Raw genomic sequence first — 16624 nt, 5'->3', positions numbered from 1 at the left:
CCATTTGTTTCACTTTGCTTTAATTTTAGTATGTTCAAACATTGTAAGAATAAAGTCATTCCAAAAATTGCAAGATGAAGCTTTGCTTACCAAAAGTGTAGAAGTTACTCAAAGAAAAATGGGAGAACAGGCACATAGACACACACATAGAATATCATCATATAAGCCTGTCTATTCCGTGTGTGTCCACTGAAGCTTTTCCCTATATAACGCAAGTCCAAGGAGATGCTTGCAGAAAAGACAGCACATAGATATAATGCTGTTGGCTATCTGACGTAGTTTTTTTAATTTACCGATATATTTTTGAACAAGGCATCCAAGAGTTTGGATTTAGATTTGATTATGAGTAGAGATGATCCAGACTGATTACTGGAAAAACACATGACAGTATTTAGGTATTTATACTACAGAAACTAGACTCTCTTTGCATTGAATTTATTATTCTCTGGCTTTACAGGTTTTAGGAAACAAGCCAGAGCTTCCTGAGTGTGGTGATGATGATGATGAGGCAGCTGATGTTATGAACAGGAGAAGTGCTAAACTGTATATGGTAAGTAGTTTTTTCTTTTCTTTTCTTTTTTTTTTTTTCTCTGAGTTAGGTGTACTCAATAATCATTCATATAGAACCCTTGCATATGAAGTTCTGGCTTCAGTTATAGAACTCTGGTTGACTTAATTGATTTGCAGCCAGTAGACAGGATTCTCAAAGACATCAATCAAAACAGCTCAGTTAGAGTAAAACAAAAAAATCCTTCTGTTTAATAGCAACTGGACTGAGTGGCTGATTACAGTCCTATTTACTCAGGAAACAAGCTAAATATGCTAGCATGAAGCTACATTTCCTGCCTTGGTTTTAAAAATGAGAGTTTCAGTAGTCATATATGATTTAGTTATTCTTAGCAGAATTTGAGAGAAGAACATTTATGTAATATTTTTCTAATAAAAATCCAGAAGAATTAGGATGCATGTGCCTTTCTTTTGCAGTGGCCTTTTCCTCCTTCCTCACCTGCAGTGGCTCGACAATAAGTAGGACAGTGCCAATGTCATAAAATTACCAATTAACAAAATCAGTACAATTTTTATTCCATTTAAATCAGTAAGTGTTTTATGATTGCATTCAGTGAAGTTATGATTTGTCCTCATATCATGTTAGGGATACTGCTCTTGCTTAGAAGGGGCACATAATTCATTCTTCTTGCTAACAGTACATTACATTAATTATATATGTCTATACAACTGTTTCTCTTTCTTTAAGTAATAGAGATAGGGAAGTAGTTAAAAATTATTGGTATTCTATTAGAAAGGATGTGAGGATAGCTTTTTCTTTACAAATATGGTCAAAGTATCTACATATCCCTTTAAGCTAGAAAAATGACAGCAATAACAATTTAAATAAATTATTGAGTATTATGATATTCATGCAATACGTTATTCAACAAATAGTCTGTGACTTATTTTAACAGACAACCATGAGTCTAAAGCATTTTCTTCGTTACCAGTGCCAAAGCAGACCCAGGTTTTTGTAGTTGATCCTTTTTCACAAAAAGGCCTGTTTTTAATTTGAAATGTGAATTGAAAATTTTTTTGATGTTTTTTACAAGAAGCCACAAAACTGAAACAACAAACTATTTCCAGCTCTGTGTTTTCTTTCACAGCCACCTTTTCTTTCGTATTGTCCCACTTGAGAAAAGGAGTAAAAACGTATTTAGAAGAGGGGGAATATTTTAATGAAAAGTTAGAAAAGCCTTTCCTCTGCCCCCCCTAGAAAAGATTATTTTCTTCTGAAGATTGCATGAAGAGTATTTTTTTACAAGCTCTCAACAGCATTGAGTTCTGAACCCCCATCTTCAGCATTTTGTGCTTTTGCTCATGCAAAGCGGATGCATTGCACGATACAAAAGGATCTTTCACTGACTGTTGTTTTCCTGTAATCTCATACGAGGAAAAAGAGTTTAGTCACAGTGTGGCAACATCCTGACAGCAGTAAGCATTCCTGGATCCTTCTGCCCAGGACCCTTCGGGTGCCATCTATAGTAGGTTGAGGCTGCTGTGAAGTGTGAGAGAGGGTGAATCGCCCCCTGTGCAGGTTCTGCACCCCGCAGACCGCAGCAGGGTGCTGCCACCTTCCCCACGGCCTGGTTCAGCAATCCTGAGCCTCCCCGTGTTTGTGGCTGTAGCTTACAAGAGACTTATATGAGGCCGTTCATGTTACAAGGCCAGTGTTAGTCCCTGTTGTCTATGTGCTGTGCGTAGTTCCCATTAATCATTCCATTCTTGCCAAAAAATCTGGCACAAATTTGTTATCTTTTATAGCAGGGGGTTTGGCTTATTTTGAGAAAAAAAAATAAAGAAGAGAAGTTTTGCATCAGATTAGGGCAGTTGTAATAAGACAGTAATTTAGAAATCTATTGTAAAGTGCCTGCAATGAATTTTGGGTCACAGGAAATCTCAGAAAATTTTGTGGATATCTAGTAAATTCCTTTAAGTTCACAGATCCTGCTAACAGAATTCTATTAACAAAATTCTGTATGTGCTGCAATATAACAGTGAGTGTCAAAGTCAGGAGAGAGGCTTACAGCAAGTCCTCAAAGTAGGTGTTTATTTTTATTTGCAATATGCAGTCGTAATTTCCATCTTGTGTTTCCATAATATACAATATAGGATAAAAAGACATATTTAAAATTAATATGAAAATTTAATTATGAAAGGAAATGAAGACTGCTAGAAAAATGAAAGCCATAATAGTAAAGAACTTCTTTTGCTGGCCTTCGAAGCCATACAGGAGTGAATTTTGAAGTTTGAAGTGAAGTTTATAAAGGTCTACATGAACTTACAGCTGTGAGAACAAACTGGGAGTTGTGGTGGTTAGAAAGCAGATTCTGCAACAGATCTCATATGAAGTTTCCTATTACAGAACTACAGATTGTGAATGTAGATATTTCAGTTGCAAAAGTCAGTGTAGGACTATTTTATCATAATTTGAAATGGTTTTGTTCTGCGTGTAAATGTACTTTTGGCTTCAGTTAGAGTTGCTTTGTAGAAGATAATGCCTAAGGGCTCCACTAGTTCAATAAAGTATATAGGGTGGGCCTAAGAAAATACAGATTTTTGACTGTGAGGTGTTCACTGAATGAGCAGTCGAATTGAGAGCTGAAAAAAGACTTATTTATTTTAAAAAGTTGTGAAACAGGGATCCAATAAAATCACTAAAATTAACACCACATCTCCCTCTATTGGATGTAAAATGAAAAGAAAAAAAAAGTAATTAGCTGTCATTACTTTCCAGCAACATACAAATTTTATATAGTCATTTGCATAGGAATAGTTACTGATTTCTGTAGTAATTTGGGGAGGAGAAATTAATTTGCTTATAAAAGGCAGAGCTGATCTGAAATTACTGCTTTTTTAGGTGTCAGATGCAAGTGGATCCATGAAGGTGTCAGTGATAGCAGAGGAAAACCCCTTCTCCATGTCTATGCTTTTGTCTGAAGAGTGCTTCATTTTGGACCATGGCGCTGCAAGGAAGATCTTTGTGTGGAAAGGTAAGAGATGACTTCTGTTGCAGATGTACAAGGAACACAGACGGCCCACTGGACACTAGCGAGAATTTCATACTGGCTGGACACAGTACCCTGCACTCAATTTCTTACTTAAGCAATTCTCCCTTGATGGTAGTCAGTGGACAGGGATTGCTCATGTGAGTAAGGGCCTCAAGACTGGGTCCTGTCTAAGCATCTTGAGTATTTTGGGGGTATCTGTAATTTTGGGTGCTTAAATGCTTAATGGAGTGGCAATTATGAAGCAACTATGAAGAATCCTACAAGTTTTATATATCGCCATTAAATCTCTGTCTTCTGGGAAAAAAATCTAGAAATTGAAGGCTTGATAATGGGTAGATATTTTATTTCCATATGCTGTTCAGAGGAGGTGTGAAATTTAAAGGTGAGTGGTTAATACAGTCTCAGTGTCTCATGCTTTAACTGAAAGTGTAAACTTAAAAATACTTTGATGCTTCTTTATTTCTTGCAAACATTTCTCTGTGCTATCCTCAATGCTTGTGGGAGCGTTCGCAATTGCTTTGGCTGAACATTTCCCAGGAGAAGACTGCTACTGAGGAATTAGGTTTGGACTCCTTGTAGCTGGAGTTACAGGGTTACCATTGCATCCAGTGCAGAGTATCTCCTCTTCTCTGACTGAAGCTGCTTATTAACTGTTCTGCAGCATTTGCATTTCTTTTTACCATGTGCACTAGCAAATAATTAATCAGTGCAGTTGTCAAACTTTTGAAGTCAATCCAGGAAGCACTGTAAGCATTTTGCCTGAATATTTCATTTGCAGTTAGGGAAGCCTCCTTTAAAAAAAGAGCATTCTTTGGGCACTGTGCTCAGGTGGCCTAAGTTCTTCCTAAGCCTCTGCCTCCTGCTTTCCAGTGCCCACCTGATGACTTCTAGAAGAATCAAGCCAAGACCAGGCATTAATATACAATTTAGGCCCTCTGAATATGGCCACACATGCTCCTCTGTGCATCCTCACTTTGCTGCTGTTGATAACAGTAAAGTGTGGAAATAGCCTGTGAATCTCACCTTGCACTGAGAGGCTGCAGTTACCATCTCTGCTGGAAATCTTCAGATCGCTAAGCTGAGGAGTGTGAATTACTTTGCTAATAGTCTTATTCAAAAGTGACTATGATGAATAGCTTATCAGAGGATCTTATTAGACTAAGAGGTCTCTGGAGTATAGTCATTGGCAGCCAGCTGGGACACAGAACTGATATACAAGATCATCTCACAGGCACTTTCAGAGATGTCTAATATCTTTGGCTGAAAAAGGAGCAATGAACAGGGGAAGGTGGTGATAAATTGTACAGCATGGCTGGATTAAATAGGGGCTTCATCTTCTCAGGCTGTAGAACCGTGGCGCTGCCTGATGAAAGGAAGGCAGTTCTGGACAGCAGCTTTATTTAACGCATTGCAGTCCAGCAAGGAAGGATTCAGAGAAGGCGGCCCAGGTGTTCTTGCTGGATGCATAGCTTCAACCAAGCAGATATCATAAGAAGTGGTTTTTGATAGAAACACGCACATTAAGCAAAAAGAAATTACTATTTTGTTTTCTTTTTAACCATGTTCAGAGCCACTAAGATGCTGTGTTTTGGCCACAAAGTTTTGACTTTGTGTGAATTTTATTACTCAGGCTGACCAGCATTTGTATTTGTGCAAGACTGAGGCAAGAGCACTGTGGAAGAGAACGTGGCTCAAGGACATCTTCTTCATTACGAGATTTTCCCTGTACACTTTCTTTTGCAGAATCTGTGGTCTTATTCCCCTTTCCCACCATATTATTATCTTTCTGTTTTAACCAGGCAAAGATGCTAACCCACAAGAGAGAAAGGCAGCCATGAAGAATGCTGAAGAATTCATACAGCAGATGAATTATCCTGCCAACACACAGGTGTGATCTATTTTTGAGATGATACCAGAAAAGAATAAGCTCTGTTAAAGGGTTTGTTTTTAAATCAGTGAAAATATATTTAAGGGCTTATAAGAAGCAATGTTTCACTAACACATGATTAAGAAAAGTTTGTTTGTTCAGGCAGTTTGAAGACTGGGAAAGTGTAGAAAAGATCAAGTGGTTGAACAAATCAATAACATACACATTATTTTTCATTCATTTAAATTAAGACTCTTTGTCCTTTGCTCCCAAATCAGTTCAAACACCTTGCTTTTCATATTACCAAATCCATGAATCATCCCATATGTAGAAACCAGCTAAGCAGATCATAGCTCTCTTCTAGCATGGTCTCCTGTCCCAAAGATGTATCTGGTATCACTATTCTGCTTTTCGGAGAGCTTCTCTGGGAGAAGGAGGTTGTGTGTTATGCTTTGGAAAGAGGCAGACCCAGATTAGACTGTGCCTGGACAGGACACTGCTACACAGCTGCAAGTCTCTCCCAAGACACCCTTACAAAACGGATAGCCACTGTGACCAGATGATAATTATACTGTCTCATTGCTCCTTGCAAGAACAGGAAGTTTTTGTAATAATCCAGGCCCAGCCTGTTACAGGCTTGATTTCTAAGTGAGTTTAGAAGCAGAAAAATGGCCAGTAGACAGAGGTACCAAATGATATCTTTCTCTTTGTTGAGTAGTCAATGTGTTGCTTGCTTCACGCAAAGTACAGCCTCTTTGGCTATTTCCAGATAGACAGGCCTGCCGTGCTTTAACCTACAGGTGACGTAAACTGACTGCACAAATTACATCATTTGACAGGCTCTCTAAATTATGAACATTTTACAAAATAAACCATCAGCCATCCAGAACACTCCATTCTTTGACATTTTAGCTCAAGCCACTGTCAGTTTTGTTTTCCTTCTGTTTCATGTGTCTTGTTTCATTTCAGATTCAAGTTCTTCCAGAAGGAGGGGAAACACCAATCTTCAAACAGTTTTTCAAAGACTGGAAAGATAAAGATCAAAGTGATGGCTTTGGAAAAGTTTATGTCACAGAGAGAGTGGCTAAAATTGAGCAGATTGAATTTGATGCTACCAAGTTACATGAGTCTCCACAGATGGCTGCCAAACATAGTATGGTGGATGATGGTTCAGGGAAAGTAGAGGTAATTTTTGTATTGTATTAAATTGTAATCCACCTGTAATTTCTTCTGTTTTGCAATTTAAACCGTTGTGTGCTGTTACTCCTACCATCAAAAAAGCTACTTTTAAGAGGAAAGGGAATCTCTGTCTGCTGGGTCATGTTATTTTGTGAAATGTTCTGATGCTCATGGATGATGGTGTAAGTCATCAGTACAAATCAAAGACCAGAAATAATTCCCCTTTTAAGTAATACATTTTCAAGAAGTACTTTAAAGGAACACTTCTACCTCACATCAGCTTGAAATCTGGCATGGTAAAACTTGACCCTGGAGTTAGAAACTCATTCTGGATCTTTCTGTCCCTCATATATCTGTCATATCTGCTTTCTAGAGGAACTCTCTGTCTCGAGTGGGTCTCTCAGCTATCCTGGATTTGGAGGGAAAAAGACGTGTAGCATCACATGTAGCATGTGATTCCAGCCATGACTGCACAGTTCTAAATCTATCAGTATCCCATTGCAGCGATGTCTTTGGACTACATGGGGCCAGGCTGGCAGTGCACCAGCACAGCCTGCTCAGGACAGGTTGGTCTGCGTGGTGGGGTGCCAGAAGTATGAGGAGGGACCAATACCCACAGTTTCATTGGCATATCCTTTGGGATTCTAACCTGATGTTTCAGATGGTACCTAGGCTTGACCACAGCAGCTGAGATCTGGATCATTCTTTTGATATAATTTTAGCAGTGTGTTTCTGGAGAGCAGATGGTAGCTGAACTGGACTGTACTGCATCAAATAGGAAGAAGTCTGCAGATGGCGTATTATCTGTCTGTGGTGTACCTTTCCCATATGATATGATAGTTCTATGATGAATGATAATGTTGTGCCATTCATGTCATAATATCATTTTAAGATGTTAAGAAAGTAAGTTGAATATGGCATTATGAGATGGTCATGTGGCATTTAAACATCAAGACAAAGGAAAGTGTTAAAGTGTTCTGCAGGGACTTGTTAATGATCACTATTCAGTCAGTGGGTGTAGGGTTTATCCACCTACTTCATGAAGAAACTTTCCTGGTTTTATTCCATAACCTTTCAGAACAAAACCAAATGTTGTTCAAGGGGTAACACAGTAAATTGCTTCTTTAAGCGTCTCAGGATGAAGTTCAACATTTTCTAGTGATTTCTCTGTTTTTCTAGATCTGGCGTGTGGAAGACACCGGCAGAGTTCCTGTGGAGCCTGAGACCTATGGGCAGTTCTATGGGGGTGACTGCTACATTATCCTCTATACTTACCCTAAAGGGCAGATTATCTACACATGGTATGTTTGGTCTGCTTTGCACAGATCTCCAGCATGTGAATATTATTCTATGTTGACTTTATGTCCCGTAGAAAACAACAGAATCATATGTAAATGCAAGATTAGATTTACTATGTGGGTTTTTTGTTGGTTTTTTTTTTCCTCTGTAAGATCTGGATCATTCTGAAACTGGTTTTAACCATTGTTTTTTTCCTTATCTTTCTCAGGCAAGGAGCTCAGACTACAAAAGATGAACTGACTGCATCTGCATTTCTGACTGTTCAGCTTGATCGGTTATTGAATGGTCAGGCCGTGCAGGTTAGTATCTTTCAGATGAAATTCAACAAATATAGTATACGATGTAGATGCAAAAATAATGGGAATTGAAAGGAGGAGGTAGCTTTTGAATATTGGGAGTATCAGCTGCTTATGGCAACTCCTGTGCATGCATTTGCCATGTAATAAGATATTTAACTTTCTTTCATCAGTGAATAAACTACCTGAAATTGCTTACATTTTACCACAGATTAATGGCATGGAAGTTAACATGGAGCACTGCAAATTTACCTCCTAGCTCACCTTGTGCAGGTGGCCATGCTATTAAATTTTCTTAGAAAATGGTATCCAGTCTTTAAACACTCCATGCCACTTAGCTTAATTGCAGAAAATGGATGCATCTGCTTTGTTAAAAGAAAACGCAAAGTTGCGTTCACACAATCTTCTTGCCATCCACCCATTTATTAGGTAAAACCAAACTGCCTGTTATTTGAGTTCACCTGGAATAAAAATAATTTATTTTCTACAGCTATTGTCTTTTCTTCATACAGCTAGTACTGTATTCTCCTCATATTTACCTTATAATGCTCTTCTTACTTGTAGGCAGTAATCTTTGGAAACCAAAAATTACTTTGCAAAGCACCATATATATAAATCTGCAACCTTAACCTGACAATTCTATATTTTCCTTAGCTATTATTATTAATAATCTTCACCATTATTTTCCTCACATATTAATGCAGACTAACTTCAAGGTACATTTTAGGATTTACCTAACTTGCTAGCCTTTTCTCTTTGGAAGACTTATCCCAGTTTTGCTCAAATTAATAAAAACTTGTTCATAGCCCTTCGTGAAAGGGTTTCTCTTCTATGCCTCTTAGTTTTCCCACTTGCCACAGTAGAGGTTGTTTTATGTCAGAAGAAAATCCTTTATAAAGTCAAGGAATTTTTCCTTTTTCCTTACCCCTGAAGCATGGTCATATTTGGGTATTTGAGTAATTGGCCAAGTGCAGATTTCTATAGAAGCCTGTATCAAGCTAAGCACCACGGGCTCCTTTTGTCAGCAGAGATTTCCCACTTGAATCATCCTATTTGAATGCAGATGTCTAAAAGAACACAGATATTTCACATTCCAAAACTGCCTTTCTTTTCTTTCTACTGTCTATAAATTGGGGTTTTAGCCCTTCCTAACTTTACAGAGGCTGCATGTAATTAGTGGAGACAAAAGGATAAGAACCTGCTGGAGCAATTCACTTTAAACCAGGTGTCTGATGGCAGAGTAGCCCTGTATAAGCCCCTCTGTCTCTACCCCTTTTGATTATGTAAGAAGCTGAAATGATTAGCCTAGACAAGCCTGACTTTTAGATAGTCAAAATGGAGAGAAATGAAAGCCACATGACATGCCAGAAAAGGAGAACCCACCAGAATTGTGCCTTAGGGTCTGTTCTGTCCCTTGTGTTTTCCCATCCCATAGCCTGTTCACCTCCAAGAAAGCAGGACACATATCCTTACTTTCAGAAACGTGGTGCACAAGGAAAGACATGACATTGGCATCTAAAATGTGTGACCAGATAAGAGGTACGAGGCATAGCTAGTCCTAGTATGACTATGATATGTGCTCTCTTTTGATCATTAACAAGGATTGATGGGTAGGTGGAGAGGTGGGAGGTCTCTTTTCACAGAAGGGCTAGAGCTAGAAGATGACTTGGGACAGGAGATTTTATAGGCAGTAGGAAAGAATTCTTTGCTTCTTATTTCTTAATTATCAAAGTAATGGCTTTCCCCATCCACCAAGGTACACTTAATTTAGATGGCAGACCATCTTCTAACTATTAATTAGTTATTGTTGATTATTGAAAACATATTAAGGAAGGAGTAGAATACCTCCAGGTAATTATTCTGTGAAATATTCACCAAATCACAGAATAGTTGGGGTTGGAAGGGACCTCTGGAGGTCTGGTCCAACCCCCCCTACTCAAGCAGGGTCACCTAGAGCACACTGCCCAGGACCTTGTCCAGTTAAGTTTTGAATATCTCCAAAGATGGAGATTCCACAACCTCTCTGGGCAGCCTGTTCCTGTGTTCAACCACTCTTGCAGTAAAAGTGTTTTCTTATGTTCAGATGGAATTTCCTGTGTTTCAATTTGTGCCCATTGCCTCTCGTCCCATCACTGGGCACCAATGGGAAGAGTCTGGCTCTGTCTTTTTTACTCTCCCCCATCAGATATTTATTCACATTGATAAGATTCCCCCTGAGCCTTCTCTTCTCCAGGCTGAACAGTCCCAGCTCTCTCAGCCTTGCCTCATATGAGAGATGCTCCACTCCCTTGATCATCTTTGTGGACCTTTGCTGGATTCGCTCTGGCTGGCCCACATCTTGGAGCCCAGACCTGGACTCAGCACTGCAGATGTGTCCTCACCAGTGCTGAGGAGATGGGAAGTATCACTTCCCTTGCCCTCCTGGCAACATTCTTCCTAATGCAGTCCAGGATATCACTAGCCTCCTCTGCCACAGGGATGCACAGCTGACCCATGTTCAACTTGTCCACTAGGACTCCCAGGTCCTTTGCTGCAAAGCTGCTCTCCAGCTGGTTGGCCTATACTGGTGCATGGAGTTATTCCTCCCCAAGTGCAGGACTCTGCACTTCACTCTGATGAACTTCATGAGGTTCCTCTCTGCCCATTTCTCCAGCCTGTTGAGGTCTGTCTGAATAGCAGCACAGCAACCATCTGGTATATCTGCCACTCCTCCCAGTTTTGTATCATCTTCAAATATGCTGAGGGTGCCTTTCATCCCATCATCCACATATTAATGAAGATGCTAAACAGTCCTGGACCCAGTATCAACTCCTGGGGGACACCACAAGTGACAGGCCTCCAGCTGGACTTTGTGTTGCTGATCACTTCCCTCTGACCCCAGCAGTTCAGCCAGTTTTCTGTCCACCTCACTGATCACTTATCTAGCCTGTACTTCATCAGCTTGTCTATGAGGTTGTTATGGGAGACAGTGTCAAAAGCCTTACTAAGGTCAAGGTAAACAACATCTACAGCTCTCCCCTCATCCCCTAAGCTAGTCATCTTATCATATAAGGCTATCAGATTGCATAAGCACAGTTTCACCTCCGTAAATCCACGCTGACTACTGCCAATCACTTTCTCATCCCCCATGTGTTTGGAAATGTTTTCCAGGATTACTTGCTCCATCAGCTTCCTAGGGATTGAGGTGAGGCTGACCAGCCTGTAGTTCCCTGGATCCTCCTTCTTGCTCTTCTTGAAGATAGGGGTGACACATTCTCTTTTCCAGTCCTCAGGAACCTCTCCTAACCACCAAGACCTTTCAAAGATAATTGAGAGTGGCCTCTCAATGCCACCAGCCAGCTCCCTCAGCAGTTGGGGGTGCATCCTGCCAGGGCCTGTGGACTTGTGTATATCCATTCCTAAAAAATTTTCTATATTTGGACAGAGCTGAGCACAATATGGTCCTGCCTCATACCTAAGGCCAATACTAACACTACAGTAATAATAATATTACTACTAACAGCTGTAATAATAATACACTTAAAATGTTTTTTTAAAGCTGAAGGAGATCCATCTCGCTGCAATGGATATATTTAAAAATATTCTTTTAATCTGAAATGAAGTTAAACAAATATATATATGTATATATGCATATTATGTGAATTTATATGCGTATACATGAATACTTAGAATGTATTACCTACACTTAACATCTGGATTACCCTTACTTAAGTTTTAAAATGTACTAATTAATTTAGTCACTAGATGGCACTACAGTACAAATTACTATAAAAAACAGTTTCAATATTTGTTTTGCAGAAAGATGTTTCCCTCAGTATTTTCTTCCCCGTATTAGATTTTTTTCCTTTTGCATTTGTAAAATCCTGCTGCAATTTGGCATGTGCGAATGTACATGTTCTAGGATATCCTGATCAGGTGATTTTATCAGTATATCCAGCTGTGAGATAACTAAAAGTATCTGCTTTTGCTGCCCAGCATGAACATCGTATTTCCCAGTCATCCTCAGTTGCACAGCTTTCCAGTGCAACACATGCACTCTTGCCAGCATCTCAGAGAGACGATGTGTCAGGCTCCCAAGCTGGAGCGACCTTGCCTTGGCTTTCATCCTGTCAGAAGGCACTGAGCAGCGTGAGGCTTTTCAACTGCTGCTGGGTAGTGACACTGGGCTGGGGTCAGGATCATCGAGCCCTCCTTTAGTGGATAAGCAGCATGCCTCTTTCCCCTTTTTTCCATTTCTTTCTGGGAGCGACACTTAGAAGGAGCTAAGAGAAGGCTGGGAGTCTCAGCCCTCAGTCTTGGCTTGTGCAGTGGGACCACAGGAGTCCAAGTCACCGGCGAGCTGGGTGGGAGCAAGGGCTCCGCGGCACATGTGGGAGATCACACTCGCACCCAGAGGCTCTGCAGTCTCTGGCTGAATTCAGCAGACCTGTCAGTGGCCAGACACTGCCAGCTAACCTACGTGTTTTGCATATAAAGGAGAGTTAGTAGGACACCTCAAAGCAGTACATGCTTTCTTCCTGCAGGAGTGCTTTCCCTGGCATTCCTGGTAGGCAATTTCCCATTTCCTTCCTTTCCCTTTTTTTTCTTCAGTTTTTCTCTTCTGTCCTTCTTCATTTTTCCTTCATCCCATGCACAATGTAAGTCAATTCTCTTTGTATAAAGCAAGGAGAAGTTGAATAGAAAAAAACCTGTATACAGTTTAGCCTTCAGCTGTCACCTTTTTGTTTCTTTCAGACTGAAAAAACAGAGGATACTGTTATAAGTGAAGAATAAATAGATATATACAACTTTTGTAGTAAATTAACCTGAAAATAGCAATTCTTCAGAGTTCAATGTTCTTTGAAATTTCCGTAATGTCTTTTGTATCTGTAATGGAAGTTCATTTTTATCATCTATGTTATCCACTGCAAGACAGATTTATGCTCATCTTTCTCATCCTCTTGCAGATAAATACACGCAGAAATAATGAATATGATAAATAACCATTCTCTTCTGCTTAAAAACTGAGCTCCGGAACTTCCAAACTAGTTTTTTAGGGGAATTAAGTGACTCTATAAAACTCTATGAAATTACAGTTCTTTTGAAAAAGAATAATTTTCTTATTATAGTAGATAGCAGCCATTTTAATCAGCTAAACATTATGTTACAAGTCTGAAAGATGTCTTTGTGTTAGCATGATTGACAAAAAAGCTCAGAAATGCCATAACTTTAATGTCTCTGGAACGGTATTCTTAAACCTTCTCATTTTGCCACTTCTGATTCTTGCTAGCATACTTACCATTATTGGCTAACACCCCCTGTGCTATTCAATGAAGACCAAAAATAATTCCCATGGTCCTTTTTGTTTCTTATATTGCATTTCTTCATGCATATACAGATCCGAGTCAGCCAAGGCAAAGAGCCTGCACATCTATTGAGCTTGTTCAAAAATAAACCACTCATTATCTACAAGGATGGGACATCAAAAAAGGAAGGTCAGAAACCTGCTTCCCCAACACGACTCTTCCAAATCCGCAGGAACCTGACATCCACTACCAGGATTGTGGAGGTAAGGACAAATATTCCCTTGGATAATGGTATAGCTGCCCCTAAACCTTCTTCCCCTCCAATTAGTCCTTTTGGGTAGTCAACATCTGGTTGGAACACAGAATTCCAGGTCAACTCAACTGCTCTGAGGACAACTAGGCTGTCTGATAAAGTGAAAGTGAATATGCCATAGCTGACTACGGCCAATCTACGTGTTTCAGAGAAAACTGTTAGAAAATGCTTAGTGGACAATCAGCTGACAAGGAATACACGAAAAATCAGTGACCCTTATGAGACAGTCATTCCTACTTCTAGATAGTTTCAGGTTTTCTCCTTCCAGTCAGTTCCCTATTTCAGGTTAAATCTCTACTTCATAACAGTATAAATTTAGGGACAAACTGCAGAAAAAATCACAGCCAATTAACATCTATCTACACATTTTATATAAGCATGCAAAATAGAGATCACATTATTTGAAAATATGAAGAATAAAATAATCTCATTCTTGATCTAGGTTGATGTTGATGCAATGTCACTGAACTCCAATGATGTCTTTGTTCTGAAACTGCCAAACAACTCTGGCTACACCTGGGTAGGAAAAGGGGCAAACAAAGAAGAGGAACAAGGAGCTCAATACATTGCCAGTGTTCTTAAATGCCAGGCTGCTAAGATTAATGAAGGCCAGGAACCAGGTTAGTATGAGGCCATGTGCTTGCTAATATGTAGCTGAGAATACACAGTGCTCTATGGAAATGAGGCCTAAATGTTTTTTGCAATCATGTATTTTGTACGCAGAACCATATGCTCACTCACTCCCTTTGAAATTCTAACCTGAGATTTTATTGTGAAGATCTGTCCAGATTTGGCTGATGCACAAACAGTGCAATCCCCTGAAAGTCTGCAGGGCTGTAGCAAGAACTGCAGTAGAATGGGGTCTTTTTTTCAACCCTGAGAGACTAGAAGGGGAGTAAGCATTGCTCTAGGTCCACATGTGATATCTTTATTGTTATTGATAAACTGCAGGAAGAACTGTAATAAAATGCACTCATCTTTGAGACAGCAAAGTCATCGTTTGGGGATTCTTGGAATAGCGTCTAACAAGCTAAAACATAAAATGTGAAAGCCACTGCTGAATAAATTATATATTGCATATTTCAGAGGAATTCTGGAAAACACTTGGAGGTAAAAAAACATATCAGACTTCATCACAGCTCTTGACAAAGGCCGAAGATCATCCACCTCGTCTTTATGGCTGTTCTAATAAGACTGGCAGATTTACTGTAAGTATATAATGGATACATTCCCTTCTGTTTAATTATATAGTTTCCAGTACAGTATATTTTAACTTGGGAATCAACAGACATTAAACGATTTTGGGGATCTGGCTTTTCTTTGTGTAGTTAGCAGTGCTTGGCAAGAGCTAGATAGTTAAGGTTTGGTGCTCTGAAATAATCTAAGTGTAAAGAACAGACAGAAGAATAAATACTGGAGGTGTTAGCAGGGAACGTCTGTTCCAGCAGGGGACTAGAGGCTTGCAGATGCAAAAAGGCAAGGCCCTTTCCCAGTCAAAAACAATTGTGTTCTTGCAGAGCACTGCCAGACTGCTATCATTTCTCTGAGAAAGTGCAGGTCAGTGCCTTGCCCCCTATGTGTTTGATAGTGGTAGTGAGGAAAAGAAATACCTCCTGAGACCTTGCCAGAAATCCCTAGCAGCCTGAAATTTTCCATAGAGATTTAAGGCCAGTTATTGTGCCTTCAAAGTATTGGCCTGTGATCAAGGAGGTAGGAAGGCTTATTTCTGTAGCAGAAATACCCAGAGCTGCATGAGTGAATCAGGCTTAATTGCTTACTGCACTTGGAAAGGCAAGACTGTGACACTGTTTGGCAAGGATGCCCTAGCCCTTAGGTAGGGAACATAGCTGGCTACCATCTCTGCAGTTTCCTTAAGGAATAGCCCATTCATTTGGAGAAGGATAAAACAAACAGGATCCTTTAATAAGGACTTTAAAATCTTATGAGAGTAGTAGAGAAGTGTGTTCCTCTAGCAAGCTTCTAAAACACTCCTGTAAAATACAATAATAGGAACCAACTTCTCTGTAATAGTCTGCTGGGAGCTATAGACTGTTTGTTTTTTGTTTCAGATTCCCTCCAAATTCTGTGAAACCTCCTGTCTCCCCTAGAATCTCCCCAGTAATAGAACCATCACCATTAGAGCTCACCTGAAGAATAGGCAGGTCAGATCACACTGAGCTTCTGGCCACCATAACAAGGCCAGGGGAGTGGGGAAAAGAACATGTTTTCTGCACCATCTGCTTACAGGCCCTTTAGGACTCTTACCTGACCAAGCATAGCCCAACCCTTGGACGCCCTTTAAAAGTAGCAGGCTGACCACTAGCTAAATTATCTCTCTTGCTGATACAGAAGATGATTAAACTGCTTTCCTACTTAACTGTAAATGACTAGAAGAAGTTAGCAACTTGCCTTTCCTTTGGGGACCAATCCTCAATGGCTCAGTCAAGTAGAATGTCCCATTTTCAAGTCAATGGAAGGTTTGCTTGGATATGTATTTCACCCCAGAGCTCATCCACTGCAAATGCAAGCAGTTTCTTTTCCTTATTAATGAATCTAAGTCTGTTTGTTTGTTTGGTACAAGTCACTCTATGGAAATTTCCCTGTCCCTTTCTTCTGGCAACTATAAGTTTTTTTTACAACATTTTTGTTTACAACAATTTACAACAGTCACAATTATAGTATAAACCTATGCCTCTCCTGAGGATATCCTATCAACTCTGACAAACTGAGAGTTGGTTTTATAGGACATGCGGTATGTGATTTGTTTCCTCTCAGTGTAATATTCTTCACACATATATCAAATCAATTTGGGCCTTGACCCTATA

At 39.7% G+C, this 16624-nt stretch overlaps 1 protein-coding gene and 1 long non-coding RNA gene across 2 annotated transcripts in view; one reads left to right on the top strand and one right to left on the bottom strand.

Moving 5' to 3' along the window:
- The window catches only part of LOC135327482 (uncharacterized), a 36457-nt gene that overhangs the window by 1380 nt on the left and 18453 nt on the right, over positions 1-16624 (bottom strand). The gene's annotated exons all lie outside the window — the stretch shown is intronic.
- The window catches only part of SCIN (scinderin), a 56971-nt gene that overhangs the window by 36117 nt on the left and 4230 nt on the right, over positions 1-16624 (top strand). Inside the window, exons 5-13 of the mRNA XM_026105062.2 lie at positions 458-550; positions 3410-3542; positions 5360-5448; positions 6397-6612; positions 7786-7907; positions 8114-8204; positions 13579-13749; positions 14242-14419; positions 14886-15007. Of these exons, the coding sequence (XP_025960847.2) occupies positions 458-550; positions 3410-3542; positions 5360-5448; positions 6397-6612; positions 7786-7907; positions 8114-8204; positions 13579-13749; positions 14242-14419; positions 14886-15007 (1215 nt within the window). The remainder of the gene's footprint in view (positions 1-457; positions 551-3409; positions 3543-5359; positions 5449-6396; positions 6613-7785; positions 7908-8113; positions 8205-13578; positions 13750-14241; positions 14420-14885; positions 15008-16624) is intronic.

Source organism: Dromaius novaehollandiae, chromosome 2, assembly GCF_036370855.1.
Source record: "Dromaius novaehollandiae isolate bDroNov1 chromosome 2, bDroNov1.hap1, whole genome shotgun sequence".
Lineage (NCBI taxonomy): Eukaryota > Metazoa > Chordata > Aves > Casuariiformes > Dromaiidae > Dromaius > Dromaius novaehollandiae.
This window is presented reverse-complemented; position numbering and strand designations above follow the sequence as displayed.